The 16,143-nt window shown below is 50.7% G+C and overlaps 1 protein-coding gene across 2 annotated transcripts in view; it reads right to left on the bottom strand.

Annotated features, from left to right (window-relative positions):
• Nucleotides 1-5,726: 5,726 nt before the first annotated feature.
• Nucleotides 5,727-16,143, bottom strand: part of SGSM1 (small G protein signaling modulator 1) — a 35,246-nt gene continuing 24,829 nt past the window's right edge. For both annotated transcript variants that reach the window (XM_056503916.1, XM_056503917.1), the window contains 7 exons: nucleotides 15,414-15,995; nucleotides 14,666-14,790; nucleotides 13,490-13,572; nucleotides 13,162-13,271; nucleotides 12,920-13,016; nucleotides 12,406-12,573; nucleotides 5,727-11,361 (listed from right to left, as the gene is read on the bottom strand). In XM_056503916.1, coding sequence (XP_056359891.1) covers nucleotides 11,273-11,361; nucleotides 12,406-12,573; nucleotides 12,920-13,016; nucleotides 13,162-13,271; nucleotides 13,490-13,572; nucleotides 14,666-14,790; nucleotides 15,414-15,995 — 1,254 coding nt within the window. In that variant the 3' untranslated portion in view covers nucleotides 5,727-11,272. The remainder of the gene's footprint in view (nucleotides 11,362-12,405; nucleotides 12,574-12,919; nucleotides 13,017-13,161; nucleotides 13,272-13,489; nucleotides 13,573-14,665; nucleotides 14,791-15,413; nucleotides 15,996-16,143) is intronic.

Below are 16,143 nucleotides of genomic sequence, written 5' to 3'. Positions count from 1 at the left end.
GAGCCAGTGGAGCCACTGGATCTCTCCATGATCCATTCTAAGGAAGACATACAGAGTCACTGTAGCTGCCCCTTAGCAGGTGCATGGATGGAAATAAGAGGAAAACTTTCAGCAGCAAAAACATCCAGCCTGTAACAGCAGCAGGAATATGGAGCTTGCCTCGCCTCCTTGTTCCCACCCACATCCCATTTAAATTAAGATTGTTTTCCCACAGCTTCCCCCCTTGCTCCCAAATCAGGATAACATAGGTGTTTTCCCCACTTTAGCAACCCTTTTATCCTCACCACACAAAGGGATCCCAATTCCATGGCTCATTTGCCTTTTTGCTTTTCCAGAAGCCAAGCCATAACCCATCCCCTGAGCACCCTCCCTGCAGCCCCGGCACAGACGAGGCCGATCCTGGCTATGAGGGTGTTCCTGCCTCTTGCACCTCTTTGAAGCAGTTCTTGTTCCACCCATGGCTGGGAACCCCTGCTCCAGCACACAGGGCTCATAGGGAACGAGGAAAGCACCTGATCAGTTATTCAGGAGCCACTTAATGGCAGCTCTCTCCACAAAAACACCTACACGGCGACAGAGCCGGAGAACTGGGCCCGCCAGGCTCCGGACGCTCCACAGCCCTGGGAGCTGCATTCAAATGGGCTCTTCAAGAGAGCAGCAGGGTTCCCAAGGAGCTGCTGTCTTGTTTCCCACTGTGTGAGGAGCAGCCTCAGTGGGTGCCTGAGGAGATGAGACCTGGGAGCTTCAAAGTGGCCACAGAAACTCGGGCTGGTTCAAGGTGCGGCAGGCCCGAGGCAGGAGCTGCTGAACAGGCCTGAGGGGCTGCAGGACCCAGATCCTCACCCTCACCCAGCCCTTCTTGCCCTGGGGACACCCCAAACCTGTGGGAAAAGGAATGGCTGTAGTGTGGGGCCAGAACAGAACTGGGAACTGTGGGGCTGGCAGCGCTGTACTGGGGAGATGGGAGCCCCTCAGCCATCACAGCCAGCCCTTGCACCAGGCAGGAGAATTTCCATCCCACTGCTGCTGCTCCCTTAGAATCATAGAATTATTTGGGTTGGAAAACCCCTCTGAAACCATCAAGTCCAGCCCCAGCACTGCCCAGGCCACCCGTGTCCCCAAGCTCCATGTTGGCACATCTGTTAAATCCCTTCAGGGATGGAACTCCACCACCTCCCTGGGCAGTCTGTTCCAATGCCTGACAATCCTTTCTATGAAGAAATCTCCACGACATCCAATCTAAAACTCCTCTGGCACAGCCTGAAGCCATTTCCTCTGGTTCTCTGGAACAGAGCCTGTCCCCCTGGCTGTTCCCTCCTGTTAGGGAGTTGTGAAGAGCAAGAAGGTTCCCCCTGAGCCTCCTTTTGTCCAGGCTGAGCCCCTTTCCCAGCTCTGTTCCCTTCCCTGGACATGCTCCAACACCCCAGTGTGCGTCCTGCAGTGAGCAGAGGGCAGGGACAGTACCTGGCATGTGGCACAGCCCTGGCTCCTGCAAAGGTTCTTCCCCTGTGCTCTGTCCCCACCTGAGATCCTGCATGAATCTTTCTCCCACTGCATTTATCAGCACTTAGCAGAGCAGAGGTGACCCCAATAGGGGCAGAGTTAAATGCAGAGCCCTGGCCTCTCACCCCATGTATATGAATTAGGGCTGTAATTCCACCCTGTGGTGTGGATGGCCATAGTGAACAGACACTGCCAGACCCATCTCGCAGACATCTGAGCTTTGACCCTCTGTTTATGACTTCACTGGAGCCGTCAGAGGGATGACAAGCAGTAATATACAGTGAAGGAGTGCCTGCACTCAGAGAAGAATGACAGGTCCCTTATCTATGAAGTTTCCATTCTTCAGATACAGTTTTCAAACAAAAGGTTCCACTCCTCAGATGAGTAATGCCACTGTTTCTCCTCTCCACCATACAATTAACTTCCAGGCTGGGATCTCTTCAGAGCTGAGCTAAGAATGGCATAAACGAGGGAATACCAGTGAATGTTCCATGCACCAGTGGGGCTGCTTTGGTGATTTAGCTCTTCTCACACAGTCTGTCAGTGCCCTGCAGTGGAGAAATGGGTTAATTGCAAATGGCACACGGACACTGCCCATGACACATCTGCACACCTGAGGGCAGGGACAAACACTGGGAGGGGGTCCAGGCAGACCCCCCAGCCCCTGCTGTGTCTCATTCCTGTCTCACCCCAGCCTGGCTTCAGCGGGTGCGACAAAATCCCCTCCTTTGTTCCAGCCAGGAACAGTCTCCATCTCTTCCTGCTGAGCCAGTTGCTCCTGTTATGTGAAGAGGTGGAGGTGTATGCAAAAACAACCTGTCTGGGTCAGGGGAACTGATCTTCCAGTATTCCCCTGCTACCCTTCCCAGTCCCATGGTGTTGAAAATGCTCTGGCCCTCAGCAGGGAAGCACCTCAGTGTCCTGCTTTGCAATCCTCCCCCAGGTAACTGCTCCCACAAAAGCCAGAACTATTGGTGACAACTCAGGATGAGCCCCAGGAGGAAACAGGCAGGAGCTCCCCACACACCTCAGGCACTGAGCACTGCAGGAAGGTGCTCCACTGCCCACTACATATAATCTGCATAAAGGAAAACAGGAAATCCTCCCACTCTCCATCACCACCACAGCAGCTGTCCTTAAAAGTTCCTTTCCCACCTCTTCCACTCATCCAGTATGGAAATCAGTGCAGAGCTGCACAGAGAGCAAGTGCCTGGCTCAGAGCACAGGGAGGGCACAGCCTTCCCAATGAAACCCCACTGGCCATGAGGCCCCATTGCTGCCTCTCCCATCCTCAAATTTGTCTCAGGAAGAGGGCTGGGAGAAGGAAGGCAGGAAAGTCCTGTTTTAAAGGGAATAATCTGTTAAACACATAGTCCAATGTCCTCGTGAAGACTGAGCTCTGTCAGGCCCTGGAAAGGGCATCACCCTTCCAAGGGGACACACAGTATTTCTTCCTCCAGATAGGAAAAAGTTTAGGAAGACAGAGACTGTCAAACCTCAACTGCTGAAAGCAGCCATAGCCAAGGAATCCTTGACTAAAAAACAAGGAAAATTGAGTGTCAGATTTGTATGTATAATGCTCTCCAGTAGGAAGGAGTTGTTAGATTGCAAGAGGGAAGAACCAGTGGGTGTGGGATTGTTGCCAGTTATATAATCCCTGGTGGCTTTATCTGCACTGGTTTGGGCGAGGACATGGCCCCTGTGCTATCAGCCAACAGCACATGGCCAGGCTTGGGGGGCTGTGGGGAGAACAAAGGGATGCAGATTTCCTGGGAGTCTGCTTTTGTTTTCCCAAGCAGAAGAGTGACTCAGATTTCAGCGCACTCCTGTAACTCAGCCAACAACAACACGTCCTTAGTCACAGCGATAACGCCGAGGATCTGTGTTCCATTTGCTGAACTAAAAAAAGCTCAAACTCATCCACCCAAGGGCCAGGTCCGTCACTAAACCAGAGACTGAACCCCGAGCTGTGCACGCTGACGGCAGCATCTTCCTCCCCAACAACCTCTCTGGACTCCTGGAAACTACTCAGAAAATCCACTGAACCAGCACAGATAAGCTAGGTGCTGCACTATCACAGAGCTCTCTGATAACTCCTAAGCACTCACATGTCATTCCAACACGGCTGCCAAAGCCTTGCAGAAATGCTTTCACTTCCTGAGAAATGCTCCAGGAAAAAGCACCACACTTCCTGATGCTTAAGGACTGGCTTAACACATCCCTGCGCTGTTGTCTCCTGGATCTGAACTCGTTTTTCATGACTGTGAGGTACATCCTCAGCTCATTGGAAATGCCAGAGCATGGATTGCTTCACCTCAGTCATTGCACTCTAAGCAAGCAAAAGGAGAACATAGGGGAGGTTTAGATTGGAGTTGAAGAAGAAATCCTTCCCTGTGAGAGTGTGAGCCCTGATTGCCTGAGAAGCTGTGGCTGCCCCATCCCTGGGAGTGTCCAAGACCAGGTCAGATGGGGCTTAGAGCAATCTGGGATAGTGGAAGGTGTCCCTGTGAATGAGATGGACTTTAAGGTCCCTTCCCATCCCAAACCACTCTATGTTGCCCTGAGATTCCCAATCCCAGGCCAGCAAAATCCCTGCTGTACACTCCTCCAGCCCCCAGTGCTGCTGGGCTGGGTAGGGACCCAAGGCTGTCACAGCCCCTTGCCCTGCATCAGTCAGGTGGTGGTGCCTGTATGAACTGAGCCTCTCTGCAGGATTTCCCCAGGGATTGCTGCAGCTGTGGATCAGCCTTTGAATTTTCAGCTTCATTCTCCTTTGGAAATAGGTGCTGGAGCACCTTAAGGCAGCAGAGGGTGTTGTCAGGACAGCACCCATCTGGGCAGATGTTTGTGCCAGGACTCAGCATGTCCATTCATGCATGTTAACGCGGGCTATAAATACTCCAGGTCCTTCCCTGCTCCAGTGCCACGTGCCTGAGCCTGGCAGGAGGGTGTGTGAGGACAAGCACTCACAGCTGGGCTCACCAGCACAGTGCCCCTCATCACACCCAGCCCTGGGCAGAGGATGAAAACAGCATGGAAAATCCTGGGGCTGCCACCACCCCAGCTGATGGTGAGCATCTCCTGAGGAGCCCTTGTTGGCAAAGGGTTTCTCTTCCTGCACAGGACAGAGCTGCCCCACCAGCTGCTCTCTTCTGCACTGCACAGAAATGGCAACTGATGGAAATTTCCATGCACTTCAAAGCACAACCTCAGGATAGCTCTTTTTGTGAGAAACTATCCCAAGTTAAAAATTAATGAAGTTCACTTTTAGGATCATTTATTTTCCTCCATCCAAATGGCAGGATTTTTGCCAGCCTCTCCACACCAGAACACAGAGAATTCCTGCTTTGGCACCTTGGGAAGTGGCCTCTGGTGGTTAGGTTGCCAATTAATACCAGGTAATTAACACATTTGCAAGGGTTGGTTGAATCCCACCCTGGCATGTTTGGGGAGTGTCTTCATCAGCTTTTGAAGTTCTGAGCTGTGAGCTCCCTGCAAACCTCAGCCTGCCTGGAAACTGGGGCTGGGCCATTAAAGCAAACATGCCCTAAGATGCAAACATATTAGGGATTAATTAAATACCAGGATTTATTTAATTAAGCCTCTTCTCATAAGTAGGTAGAGGCAGGAATCTGGAGCAAGCATCCAGCCTTCCTTGCATTCCCATTTTTAGAAATGCAGTTAAATTCTGTGCTGCTTAAAACACAACATTGGGGGGGATCTGGACCCCTCTTGCCTCCAACAGGAACTGACACCACAGAAAGGAGGTTGGGGGCATATTCCCACCCATGGCATCCCCCATGGAACAGCTGGAAAAGCACCCATGAGCACCCAAGTGGGGTCCAGAGGGGTGACAAGTGCCAGCCCTGAGCAGGGACCACAGGCAGCTTGCCCTCCTCACATTTTTGACAAAAAAAAAAAACTTGTGCCTCCTGTTCTCTGCAAGGAAGGCACCACAGCCCATCCTATCACTGCTAAAATTCTGGACACTAATCCAGAAAATACTGAGGCAAGAGATCAAGTCCAAGGACCATGAGGGCAAGGGGGGGTGCAAAAAGGAGCCCAGGTGACAGCAGGGCCCCCAGCACAGGGAACACTCACCACGAGCAACAGGGAGCTCTGGAATCTGGGAGCAGTGTGGAAATACAGAGTATTTTGGGCACTCCCTGCTCAGGGTAACCCCATTCCTTCCCAGAAAGAACCACCAGAATCTGATTGATTTGAAAATACATTAACCATAGAGAATAGAGCTTTAATTTTTCTTTCTCAACAACAATAAGGAACAGTTTACATTTAAAAAAAAAAACCCAAAAGCATGAATAAAATAATATAAAACATATTATACCACAGTGTGGAATCCAGATAATCTAAGAACATTAGCAGCACTTTGACAAATAGATTAAAAGCTGTAAGTGCTCGTTAAGTTCAGATCGAGCAACTCCCAGAGACCAAAATGGCATCCAACAGAGAAAAGCAGCAATTCTGTGTAGGGCAACAGAAAAATCTAATGCCAGGACACCAGATACATTCCAATCCCTCTGCTGAGGGGTAATTCCCTGTCCCACAGAGCCCCCACGATGGCTGTCACACCCTGTCACCCTGCCTGGCTCTCCAGAACACTCCTTGAACAAGGGAAGTGACAATCATGGGTCTGAGGTTACATCCACGTTGCATTTTCATTAATTCTCTTTGGGAAAACAATTTCTTCCCTGGCTTCTGGGAATGACTCTCCAGAGAGAATGAATTTCTGAGAATTTAAGTCAATCTTACATAGTCACAACAATGACATTTTTAGTTTCTCAGTATCCAGGATCAGGATTTTCAATTCTTTATCGTCCTCAGCAGCAAAGCCACACTCATTCCTAAAACTTCCATGTATTTAAGATCTTGTGCATAGTTTAATTTTTAGCATTAATTTGTTTAAAAAAATAAAAAAAAAAATAGATAAATGGAGCTTTCCCCTCCCTTATCAAAGCACTTGATGCAAAGTGCCCTTGCTCCTGGTCATGTCCCACTGCTGATGGCTCAGGAGCCACCCTGGAGAAGGGATTGTCCCCTGCAGCCCCATCCAGGGGCTCTGCTCAGCCTCCATGTGCAAAATCCATCTACAAAAGGAAGCTATTCAACCACTGAACAGGAATTTAAGGTGGAAGATGCTTATCACCAATCTAAAATTAAATTAGAAATTAGATTAGGTTAGACACATTAAAAGACTTCCACAGTTATTCCAACAGCACACATTCTCCAGGAAGTTCAGGATTCAGGCAAAGTTGGGAAGGAATCTGCACACTGAGCTGTGTCAATGTGTGGCTGTGGCACCAAATGGCCTCAGCTGTGGCCCATGTGGCCACCAGAGGACAGAAATGTGGTCTCACTGAGCACCACAATTGTTTAGATGCCTTAATCAGTCAAATATTGCTTATTCAGGGCAATGAAGATGCTGACATTGAATGGAAAAGCAGAACAATCAGTGGCATTTGATCTACTTCATAAAAAAGTTTTTATAGGAATTTCTGACACAGGTTCTGGTGAGTTCCAATCCTCCCACGGTGCTAGGAAGGGTTGGAACTCCATCTCTACATTGTGCTCTATCAATTTGTGCTCACACAACAGTAAAATGCTGAAGACAAGCCCAGAACTGCTCAGTACTCAGGGAAAATCCCAAATGGAATGAGAAATAAGACAGGTTTTGATGACACGACCATCATTTTGGTCCTACTGATCAAAGGCTCAGAGGCTCCCACAGTGCCTCTAGAGAAAAGTGATTTAGATATTTTAAGATATTCCAAAAGCAAACTTAAGGGATGAGAATCCCAAAACTGGTCCTGTCCCTGGTCAGAGGCCAATTGGCTACAGTGGCTCCCAGTGCAGGGGAACAACCTCAGGATAATCCAGGAAAGAGAGGGGAATAGTCAGACAAAGTAAGTAATAAATAAAGAAAGAACAAAGAATAAGAACTTCATCCTATAAACTGCTCTTGGCCACAAGGCTTGTGTCTCCAGGGATTCTGGGACCACAACCTCTTCAACAGTTCCATCTCTCAGCCTTTTTTTCAGCTGTCAGTGACAAGGGATGACACCTGCAGTTCACTGCTGGCTCACCTTGCACCACCAGGTGCATTTGGGTGAGTTAAGGGATGTTCCCCATGCCAGGGGCTGGATGAGATCAGGACAGGGACACAGCAGGAAGTTCCCACACAAAAAACCCTCTCAGTCTTCACAAAAAAATGTTCACAGCAGAGCCATTCAGGGACTCAACACAGCAAGAGAAAAACTCTGAGGAAAACCACACATTTAGGAACAAACACAACTTCTAAAGGGTCTGCACAGGTGGCACCAAAAGACACCAGGAGCTTGTTGGAAGGTTGCATGAGCAGAAAGCTCAAATGCAGGAAGAGAATCCATTTGTCAGGGGAACACAGGGCCAGGAAACAAACACACTGAGATTATCTGAGCTCAGCAGCTCGAGAATGAGACAAACCCCAAACCCCACAGCAATGTGGGTGCTTAGGGAGGGTGTGATGGGAGCTGAACTCAGCCTGTGGAGCCCATCCTTCCTCAGGCTCAGCTCTGGAGGGACTGGCAGAGAACTGGGCTGGCAGCTCGTGCAACCCTCCCAGGGGAGAATGCAGCAGTCTCCTCAGAAAGTGTGGAGTCATGGAATGCTTGGGGCTGGAAAGAAATATAAAGATCACCTAATTCCAACCCTGCCATGGGCAGGGACATCTTCCACTAGCCCAGGCTGCTCCAAGCCCCATCCAGCCTGGCCTTGGACACTTCCAGGGAGCCACAGCTTCTCTGGGCAACCTGTGCCACTGCCTTCTAGTGCAGAATTTCTTCTTAAAATCCAATCTAACCCTGCCCTCTGTCAGTTTAAGGCACAGAGCTCCAGTCCCTGTTCCCACAGAGCCAACAACAGGTTAAAATAGTCCTGAGCTGGCAGTGCCATTGTGGGGAGGATTTCAGCTGCACAGAGCTGCTGGGATGAGACATTCCTCTTCCCCAAGGGGCCAGGCAGGATTACTGTATATGGCCAAGCCTGGTGACAGGCTTCTCCTGCGTGGCAAGCAGGCCATCCTTGGCTGCACAGCTGGGAGAGATCCCAAGGGCCACGACTGCCCCTGTCAGAATTCCAGAACAAGGCTTTATCTTCTGGGGATCCAGCAGGGGGGCAGAGCCAGGCAGGACAGGCTGAGGCCAGAGAAGACCCACAAACAAAACCTTTGCTTTTCAGCTTCTTAGCAGCTTTTAACCACCAAAGAGAGCCCCAGGCTCCTGGTGGGGTCTCACTGTGGGTCACCACAAGCACAAGAACTTGCCCAGCAATACAGCTGAAACAAAGCTTTTTTTAATATTATTTTTCCCTCATTTCTTTTTACTCTTCTCCAGTCTTAAAGTCAGAACCAATATGAAGCCAAACTGAGGTTGTGAGGTGGCTCTGCTCTGAGATTCCTGTTGCCCCACCAGAACAATTCTCCCAGCACAGGGACAGTGACAGATTGGCACATCATGGAATAGGTGCTATAGAAACCACACAGTTCTTAGAAGCAAAAGATTTCTCACCCCCCTCTCTTCAAAAAATAACTCACTTAGTTCACTTATTTTCTCTCTATACTGTATATATATTATATATAGACACAATTCTCTGGTAAACATTTACAAGATATCGTAAATAACATTGAAAATTTCTATCTCCATTTGCACAACAGCACACACTCACACGCCAGCACACAAGGACACACAGTCAGGTACAATCAATAAATAAATACTTTTTTCCCCCCCAGAAATTATTCAAAAAACACTGCTATTGAGCGGCCCAAAGACACTCTCAGTTAATACAGACAGCAAATATTGTGCAGAATTTCTTGCTGTTTTTGTTTAAAAACCAAGGAAAGAAGCTTGAAAGGTTTAGTGTCAGTGATGTTGCTTGGTCACAGGTGGTGTTTCAGGTGACCCTTTCCTGTCCCTCAGGAAAGAGAGAACAGAGCACTTTCCTTTCCCTCTAGGACAGGTGACAGATCTGTCCTGGAACCCTGAGGGAACAGAAGCAGCCTGGGAAGGAGGGAGGACACGAGCTTTTCACTCTGCTTGCTGGAAAGATGAAAGATTCTGACAGCAACTGGCAGATCTCAAGCTCTTTGTTTCCTGTGCTACTGCAGCCAAGCATCCTTTGGGCTTCAGAAAATTTCCCAGATTGTTGTACACATCTGTTGGGATTATGATGACTGAAGGGCTGGCCACTGCTCTCCTCCTTCCCCAAAGGGTTCAGTATATGCCACTGCCTTTTCCAGCTGTGACCTCCATGTCCCAGAATACAGAAATTGCTGATTTGCTCAGAAACAGCAAACCACTCCACTGTGCTCCTCAGACCTTCCCTGAAGCAGCAATTTTCTCTGGTGCAGACTGACAACCACCTTTTTTCTGCCAGCAACATCTGACACGAGCCATGAGCCAACACAAACCAGCACAGACAGATGTTCCACAGGAGGAAGAAGAGCTCCTTTCCTTCCCATGGGAGCACTCCAGCAGCAAGGCAGGAGCAGGGCCAGAGGAGAGCACACACACAGCACACACTGCACCAGGGGGGAACACAAAAGTTTGCAGCAAAACTTGAGAGAAAGTACCCTCAGAGAGAGCTCCAACCCAGCACTGCCCTCTCTGGCTGGGCTGGACCCTCCATCCACCCACCCCTCTCCTTTTCCTGTATTGTTTTTACCTGAGTTGAAAAATGACTCTGAAGCCTCTGCAGGGCAGCCTGTGTGGGACACAGCAGCTGGAGAGGCACTTCATGCAGTGGGCTCCAGGCTGTGCAGCAAAAGTGGCCACACAAGTGCATCTTCCCAAAGCAAAGACCACTCAGGGACCTTGGGCTATTTTCCTCTCACTGGCCTGTGGGACAAGCCCACCAAGACCTAATTGGAGATGCTCAGTGGGTTTAGGAGATTCAATAGCCAGCCCTAGAGCTGTCAGAGGGAAAGTCAGGATAATCAGGAGCTCTGACTTGCCTTCTGAGGAGCTCAAGCAGAACAAGGAGACCAGACTCCTACACAAGCAGCTAAAGTAAGGCAGGTAAGAAAACCTCCACCCTGGAGTTCCCAGAGGAGGTCAGGACCAGATTTCCCAGTGTTCAGAGAACATTACAGAGGCTGGACTTTGAAAAATAACCCCAATGCTGAATTTGGAGCTGTTCTGAAAATCCATCCAGACACGAAACACTTGTGTGCTCAGATACTGTAGGAACAATGTAAAATCCCAGGGAGAAAACAGAGCCCTAAGAAAAGAAAACACTGAAGGGGAAGCAATGCATTGAGGGACGAGATCAAAAGAGGAATTTCTGTGATCAAAGTCCCTCCCCCATTACTGGCAGAACCTTGTGGGGTGAGAAGCTGAGAACTGGCAGCATCCCTGTGCTGGCTGCCTCCCCACACCACAGGGAAGGGCTGCCCAAGGAAGCAGCTTTCCCTCTGTGCCACCAAGCTCTGCTGCCCCAGCCTCTGAGCTCCACCCTGGGATGTGGCAATGCCTGGGCAGTTTTGGTGGCCAAGAAGCCACTGCCTGGTCCTGCTCCCAGCACAGGAACACACCTGGAGGGATCTTTGGTTGAGTCACTGCAGAAGGTCTGTGCTGAGCCCAGGGGACTCCCAGCTCACGTAGCAGCACGTGTCCCACCACCTGAGTCCCACAGGTGTGGCACTTGGAGAAACAGGAGAAGGGAGGAAGCATTGGAGGGGAGTCCTGGCTCTTTGGGTGCCCCATCTGCCCTGGGCCCTTCATTTGTTCTCGATCAGAGTCTGCACTTTATAGACCAGGTCCCGAGCCAGCTTCAGGATCTGTTTGGTGTTGTGGCGCTCGGCCATTTCTGCAACACAGACAGAGGGACCAGGTGAGACCTGAGCAGCCCCACCCCACAGCTCTGCTGCCCACACTCCCAACCTCCCTCAGAGCAGTTCCTGGCTCTGCAGAGCCATCCTTAACCAACCCCTTGGGATGGGGAAAGCAGCAGGAAGCACAGCCCAAACCTCAGCTCCCTTCAACACCCCACTGCTGAGGAGGGGTCTTAGGTTTCAATACAGGATGTGACCAAAAGTGTGTATTCTGTCACCATCTGCTGAAACCAGCTGGGGCAGTAATCCTTATTTCCATGGCACATATTACCTGCTAATGGGCCATCTTTAAGACTAGGTGGGTCAATCATCTTTATCTTTCCCACAGCTCATCCTCCCTCCAGGAGATATCTCCTGTTAATGGCCATTCAGTCCCAGTGCATGACTGATAAAATTCCATCATCCCACTGGGAGATGCTCCAGCCAGGGGAGGAGCCAAGCCTTTCCTACCCAGATAAAAACTGAGATTTGGAACATCAGGGCAGCCTTTTTTCACTGGATTCCAGAGGAAAACTGGACCTTTCCACATCATCCCTGGACCGTCAAAGGAAAACTTCACCTTCTACAGGAGCACTGCTCCAGCTGAACCACATCTGCCACTGCAGGAGGATGCAGCCACCATTGAATGGGACTGCTGCCAACACCCTGACTGACTGATGGGTGTCAGCCTGGATTCTGACTCTGGCAGTGTTTTGGGTTTGTTCTTTGTAATACTGTATTTCTGTTTTCATTATTATTAATTTCCTAGCAAATAACTGTTATTCCTATTTCCCATATCTTTGCCTGAGAGCCCCTTAATTTCAAAATTATAATTATTTGGAGGGAGGGGGTTTACATTCTCGATTTCAAAGAGAGGTTCCTGCCTTTCTTAGCAGACACCTGTCTTTCAAACTAGGACAGAAGGGCAGGTGGATTCCAGCCCCACCACCTCCCTCAGAACTCTGGGTGTTCAACATTTCCAGCCTTGCCCACAGCCTGAACATTTCCCCAAACTCAATCCAACAGAGCACGAGCAGTACCATTGAAAAACTTGATGATGTCTGTAAAATCCATGTTGTTCTCCAGGATGATGTCCCTGTACATCTCCACCAGGGCCAGGGCTATGAAGAGCACGTAGTGAGCAGAGGAGACGTGAGCAGCAGCCCAGATGGTCTCCCAGACAGCAAAGACATCATCATACACCAGCTCTGTGAGCAGAGAAGCACAGTTAGCACTCCACTCACCCCACCCTGACTCACAGAGCTCACAGCAGCACTGGGGACACACGCTGGGTGCTTCCTTCCCACAGGAACCTGCTGGAAGCAGTCAGTCATCTGTAGGGAGAAATATTCTGCCCAGCAGCAGGTGACACAGGCCTCAGGACACACTCATGGAGAGGCTCAGCAGCAGCTCTGGAACAACAGGTTCTGTATCTAGACAGAACAATCAGCCAGGCATAAACCAGGGAAAAGTGAAAAGGAATTAAAAGTAAGTTTAAACCCACTGAGAAGCCTGGAAGCACCTGCCCCACCCTTGGGTGGCCTCAGCACACACCTCTCTTGAAGTCCAGGAGAAACCATCGGTAGCAGAAGTAGAAATGAGTGTAATCCCCATTCTGGTGCATCAGCTCAAAGAGCTCAGAGTCCAGAATCTGTCAAAAAAAGTGAAAGGAAACTCAGGAATGCACATACAAGGCACCAGAGATCCCTCTGCCTCCTTCCCTCCACCCCATTACTCTTCTCCTGCAGGGCCTGCAGTGTGAGGAGCTGCCATCCAGGGAATGAGGGAATTCTCACCTGGATCAGCGACCTCATGTTGGCAAAGTGAGTGTCCATGGCTCCTCCATGGGGGAAGTTCTGGTTCATCCTCTTCATCAGCTCAGTGAAGCAGCTGAATGCCAGAGCCTCTGTGCAGGGAGGAGAGACAGCACTGCTGCTGCACGGGCACTGCTGCTCCTGCAGCAGCAAAGTCCCTCCAGAAAGTTCACCCTGGCCCCAGGGTGGGCTCCTGGGAGCCAGGCAGCATCACAGACAAACGGGATCCTGCTCCACACCTCCAGGCACTCCACTGCAAAGGGCCACCCCCCACCTGGACAGGGAAAGCAGAGCAGAGCCACCCACTCACCATCATCCAGGATGACCAGGAGAGGGGCCAGCAGGTCACACATCCCCTGCACGTAGCCAATCTCAATGTGCTGCCAGATGTAGCTGTGTGAGAGAGCAGGAGAGCTGACCTAGGAGCTGAGTGCCACCACCTGCCACCTCCTTTGCCCATGCCCTGTCTCCCTTCCCAGGATGCTGGGGAAAATCACCTGTTCTTTCTGTTATTCCTGTGCTGCAAATGATTAAATTCTTGTGGTGCCTCCCATGTAAGGCATGGATGGCACAGTCCTGGATCAACACCCTGCCATGGCCACATCCAGAGTCAATCCAGGGCTGTGCCGTGGCCATTGCAAGGAAAATCAGAGCAGGAAAAAGCAAAATGGGAAAGCACAGCACAGTGGGGTCATTGCTTAAAGGGCAGAAACTGATAGAATCTGTTCATCTCTCATTCTCATCCTTCTCCCCCCATTCATCCCCTTGGCTCTCTCTGCAGACACTGCCTGCCTTGCCTTCCCATTCCCAGTGTCCCAGGAAGCACCCAGCCCTGCAGGGATATCTTCCCTTTTTTGGTAGCAAGGCAAAATGTGTTCAGAGAGGACTCAGATCTGCTGCTGGCACAAGGGAAGGATCTTTTCCATCCTGCCCACTGGTTTTCCAAAATGTGCTGTGCTGAAGGTCTAATCTCAGCAGAGATCTCCAGCTCTGGCTGTCGGGTGAAGTGACAGCACTGATGGAACCGCAGCTTCTCCTCATGTTTGCAGGATGAGTAATAATATTTTATCCTTCACTGCCTGTGAAGCAGCAGCTGAGCTGGAGCTGGTCTGAGTCTGTGAGTGTCACTAGGCAATCTCTGAGTCACAAGGACTCAGAAATGCACCTAGGTCTGGCTGTCTCCGGGGATTTTGGGCAGGCACAAACCATTCTGGTGCTTCAGGCACTCTCTCATTAGCACTACAGCTCTGTGGGCTGATTCTCATTAAAACAGCTGCACTGGGCAGCCTCTGCCTTGGCCAAAACCCCAGGACACAGCAGTGATGGGGAAGGACAGCCGGACACCTCGCTCTGGGAACTGCCAGAGCTGTGGTCCCAGCGCTGGGATGATGAAGGGAGGACAGCAAGGAGCAAAACTCCATAACCACAGCACAATCTGAGGCTCCAGCCTGCAGGTGAACCCCAGGCAGCCCCTGGCAGCCCCCACCTGCACATGACATTGCGGAGCTTCTCCAGGTTGGCAGGAGTGAAGTACCAGTAGTTGCGGTCACAGCGCTGCACGTCCTTCTCGATGCGGTGCAGGTTCACCGTGTACATGTCCAGCAGCTCTGGCTGCCCAGAAACAAGAGCAGAGTTGATTTGTTTCCCAGTAAAAAGCAGGCAGAGAGGCACAAAGGCAGAAATTGGGTGCTCAACTACAGCTAAATGCAGGTAAATCCTGCCCCTCCACTCAGTGAGGCACATCTGCTCAGTTCTGCACTCCACAGCTCAAGAAAGACAAGGAGCTGCCAGAGAGGGTCCAGCAGAGGCCAGAGAGATTATTTGGGGTCCTCATCTCTGTGATGAGGACAGACTGTGGGAGCTGAGCTTGGTCAGTCTGGAGAAGACTGAGAAGAAATTCATCAATCCATATAAACATCTCAAATCATGTGAAGAGAAGAATGCCACTCTTTCCATTGGTACCAAGTGACAGGACAAGGAGCAATGGCCATAAACAAACACAAGCTCCACCTCAACATGAGGAAAAACTTCTTCCCCTGCAGAGTGGCAGAGCCTTGGAACAGCTGCCCAGGGAGAACATGGAAGCTCCCTCTCTGCAAACATCTCAAACCCACCTGGACACATTCCTGTGTCACCTACCCCTTGGCAGAGGGGCTGGACTGGATGATCTCCAGAGGGTTCTGGGGTTCTGGGAGGCAGCCAGGAAGGAACCCCCTGGCCAGGTCTGTACTTACAGAGTAGGTGACACCCGTGGAGGAGAGAGCAGCTGGTTCAGTGCTGGTCAGATCAGTGACAGTCAGAGAGTCCAGCTGTGGGTACAGGCTCTCCATCTCTGGCTCCTCAGAGAGGTTGTCCTCACTCTCCACCAGGCTCTGCTTCTCAGCCTCACTGTCTGCCCAGCTCTCCACCACAGTCAGGGCCACAGTGTCACTGTCACGCAGCAGCCCTGCCGAGCCCTCACCCATAGGGACAAAGTCCACGCTTCCACCAGTGGAAAATTCACCTTCCAGGCTGTCTTGGCCTTCCAGCTTCTCCTGCTGGACACCATCTGTGTCCTGTGGGGCTGGGACATCAGACCCTGCAGCCTTTCCCTGTGAGCTGGAGGAGGATTTGGTGGTTTCCAGGGCACTATCCTCGTTGCTGAAGCTGCGCTCTGAGAAGCCCGAAGTGATGGAGAAGTTTTGGGAAGAGGGGTGCCCAGAATCAGGGGAACATGTGCCATTGGGGACTGTCCCATTGGGGATCTTGCTTTGTTTGCCATCTTCCAGCTGAGAATCTACTTCAGTCTGTTCCACCTCATCCACAGATTCAAACACCTGCAGAGTGGGAAGATATCCCAGTTAGGAACATGGGCACAACATCCCCAAGAGCTGTGTACTCATAGTGCCCATGTTCCCAGGAGTGGAGAGGGAGGAAAATCCCCCTTTGGCTCCTTCTCTCTGGATTTGAGTCAGCACTTGGTCA

The sequence above is a fragment of the Oenanthe melanoleuca genome, chromosome 15 (assembly GCF_029582105.1).
Source record: "Oenanthe melanoleuca isolate GR-GAL-2019-014 chromosome 15, OMel1.0, whole genome shotgun sequence".
NCBI lineage: Eukaryota > Metazoa > Chordata > Aves > Passeriformes > Muscicapidae > Oenanthe > Oenanthe melanoleuca.
This window is presented reverse-complemented; position numbering and strand designations above follow the sequence as displayed.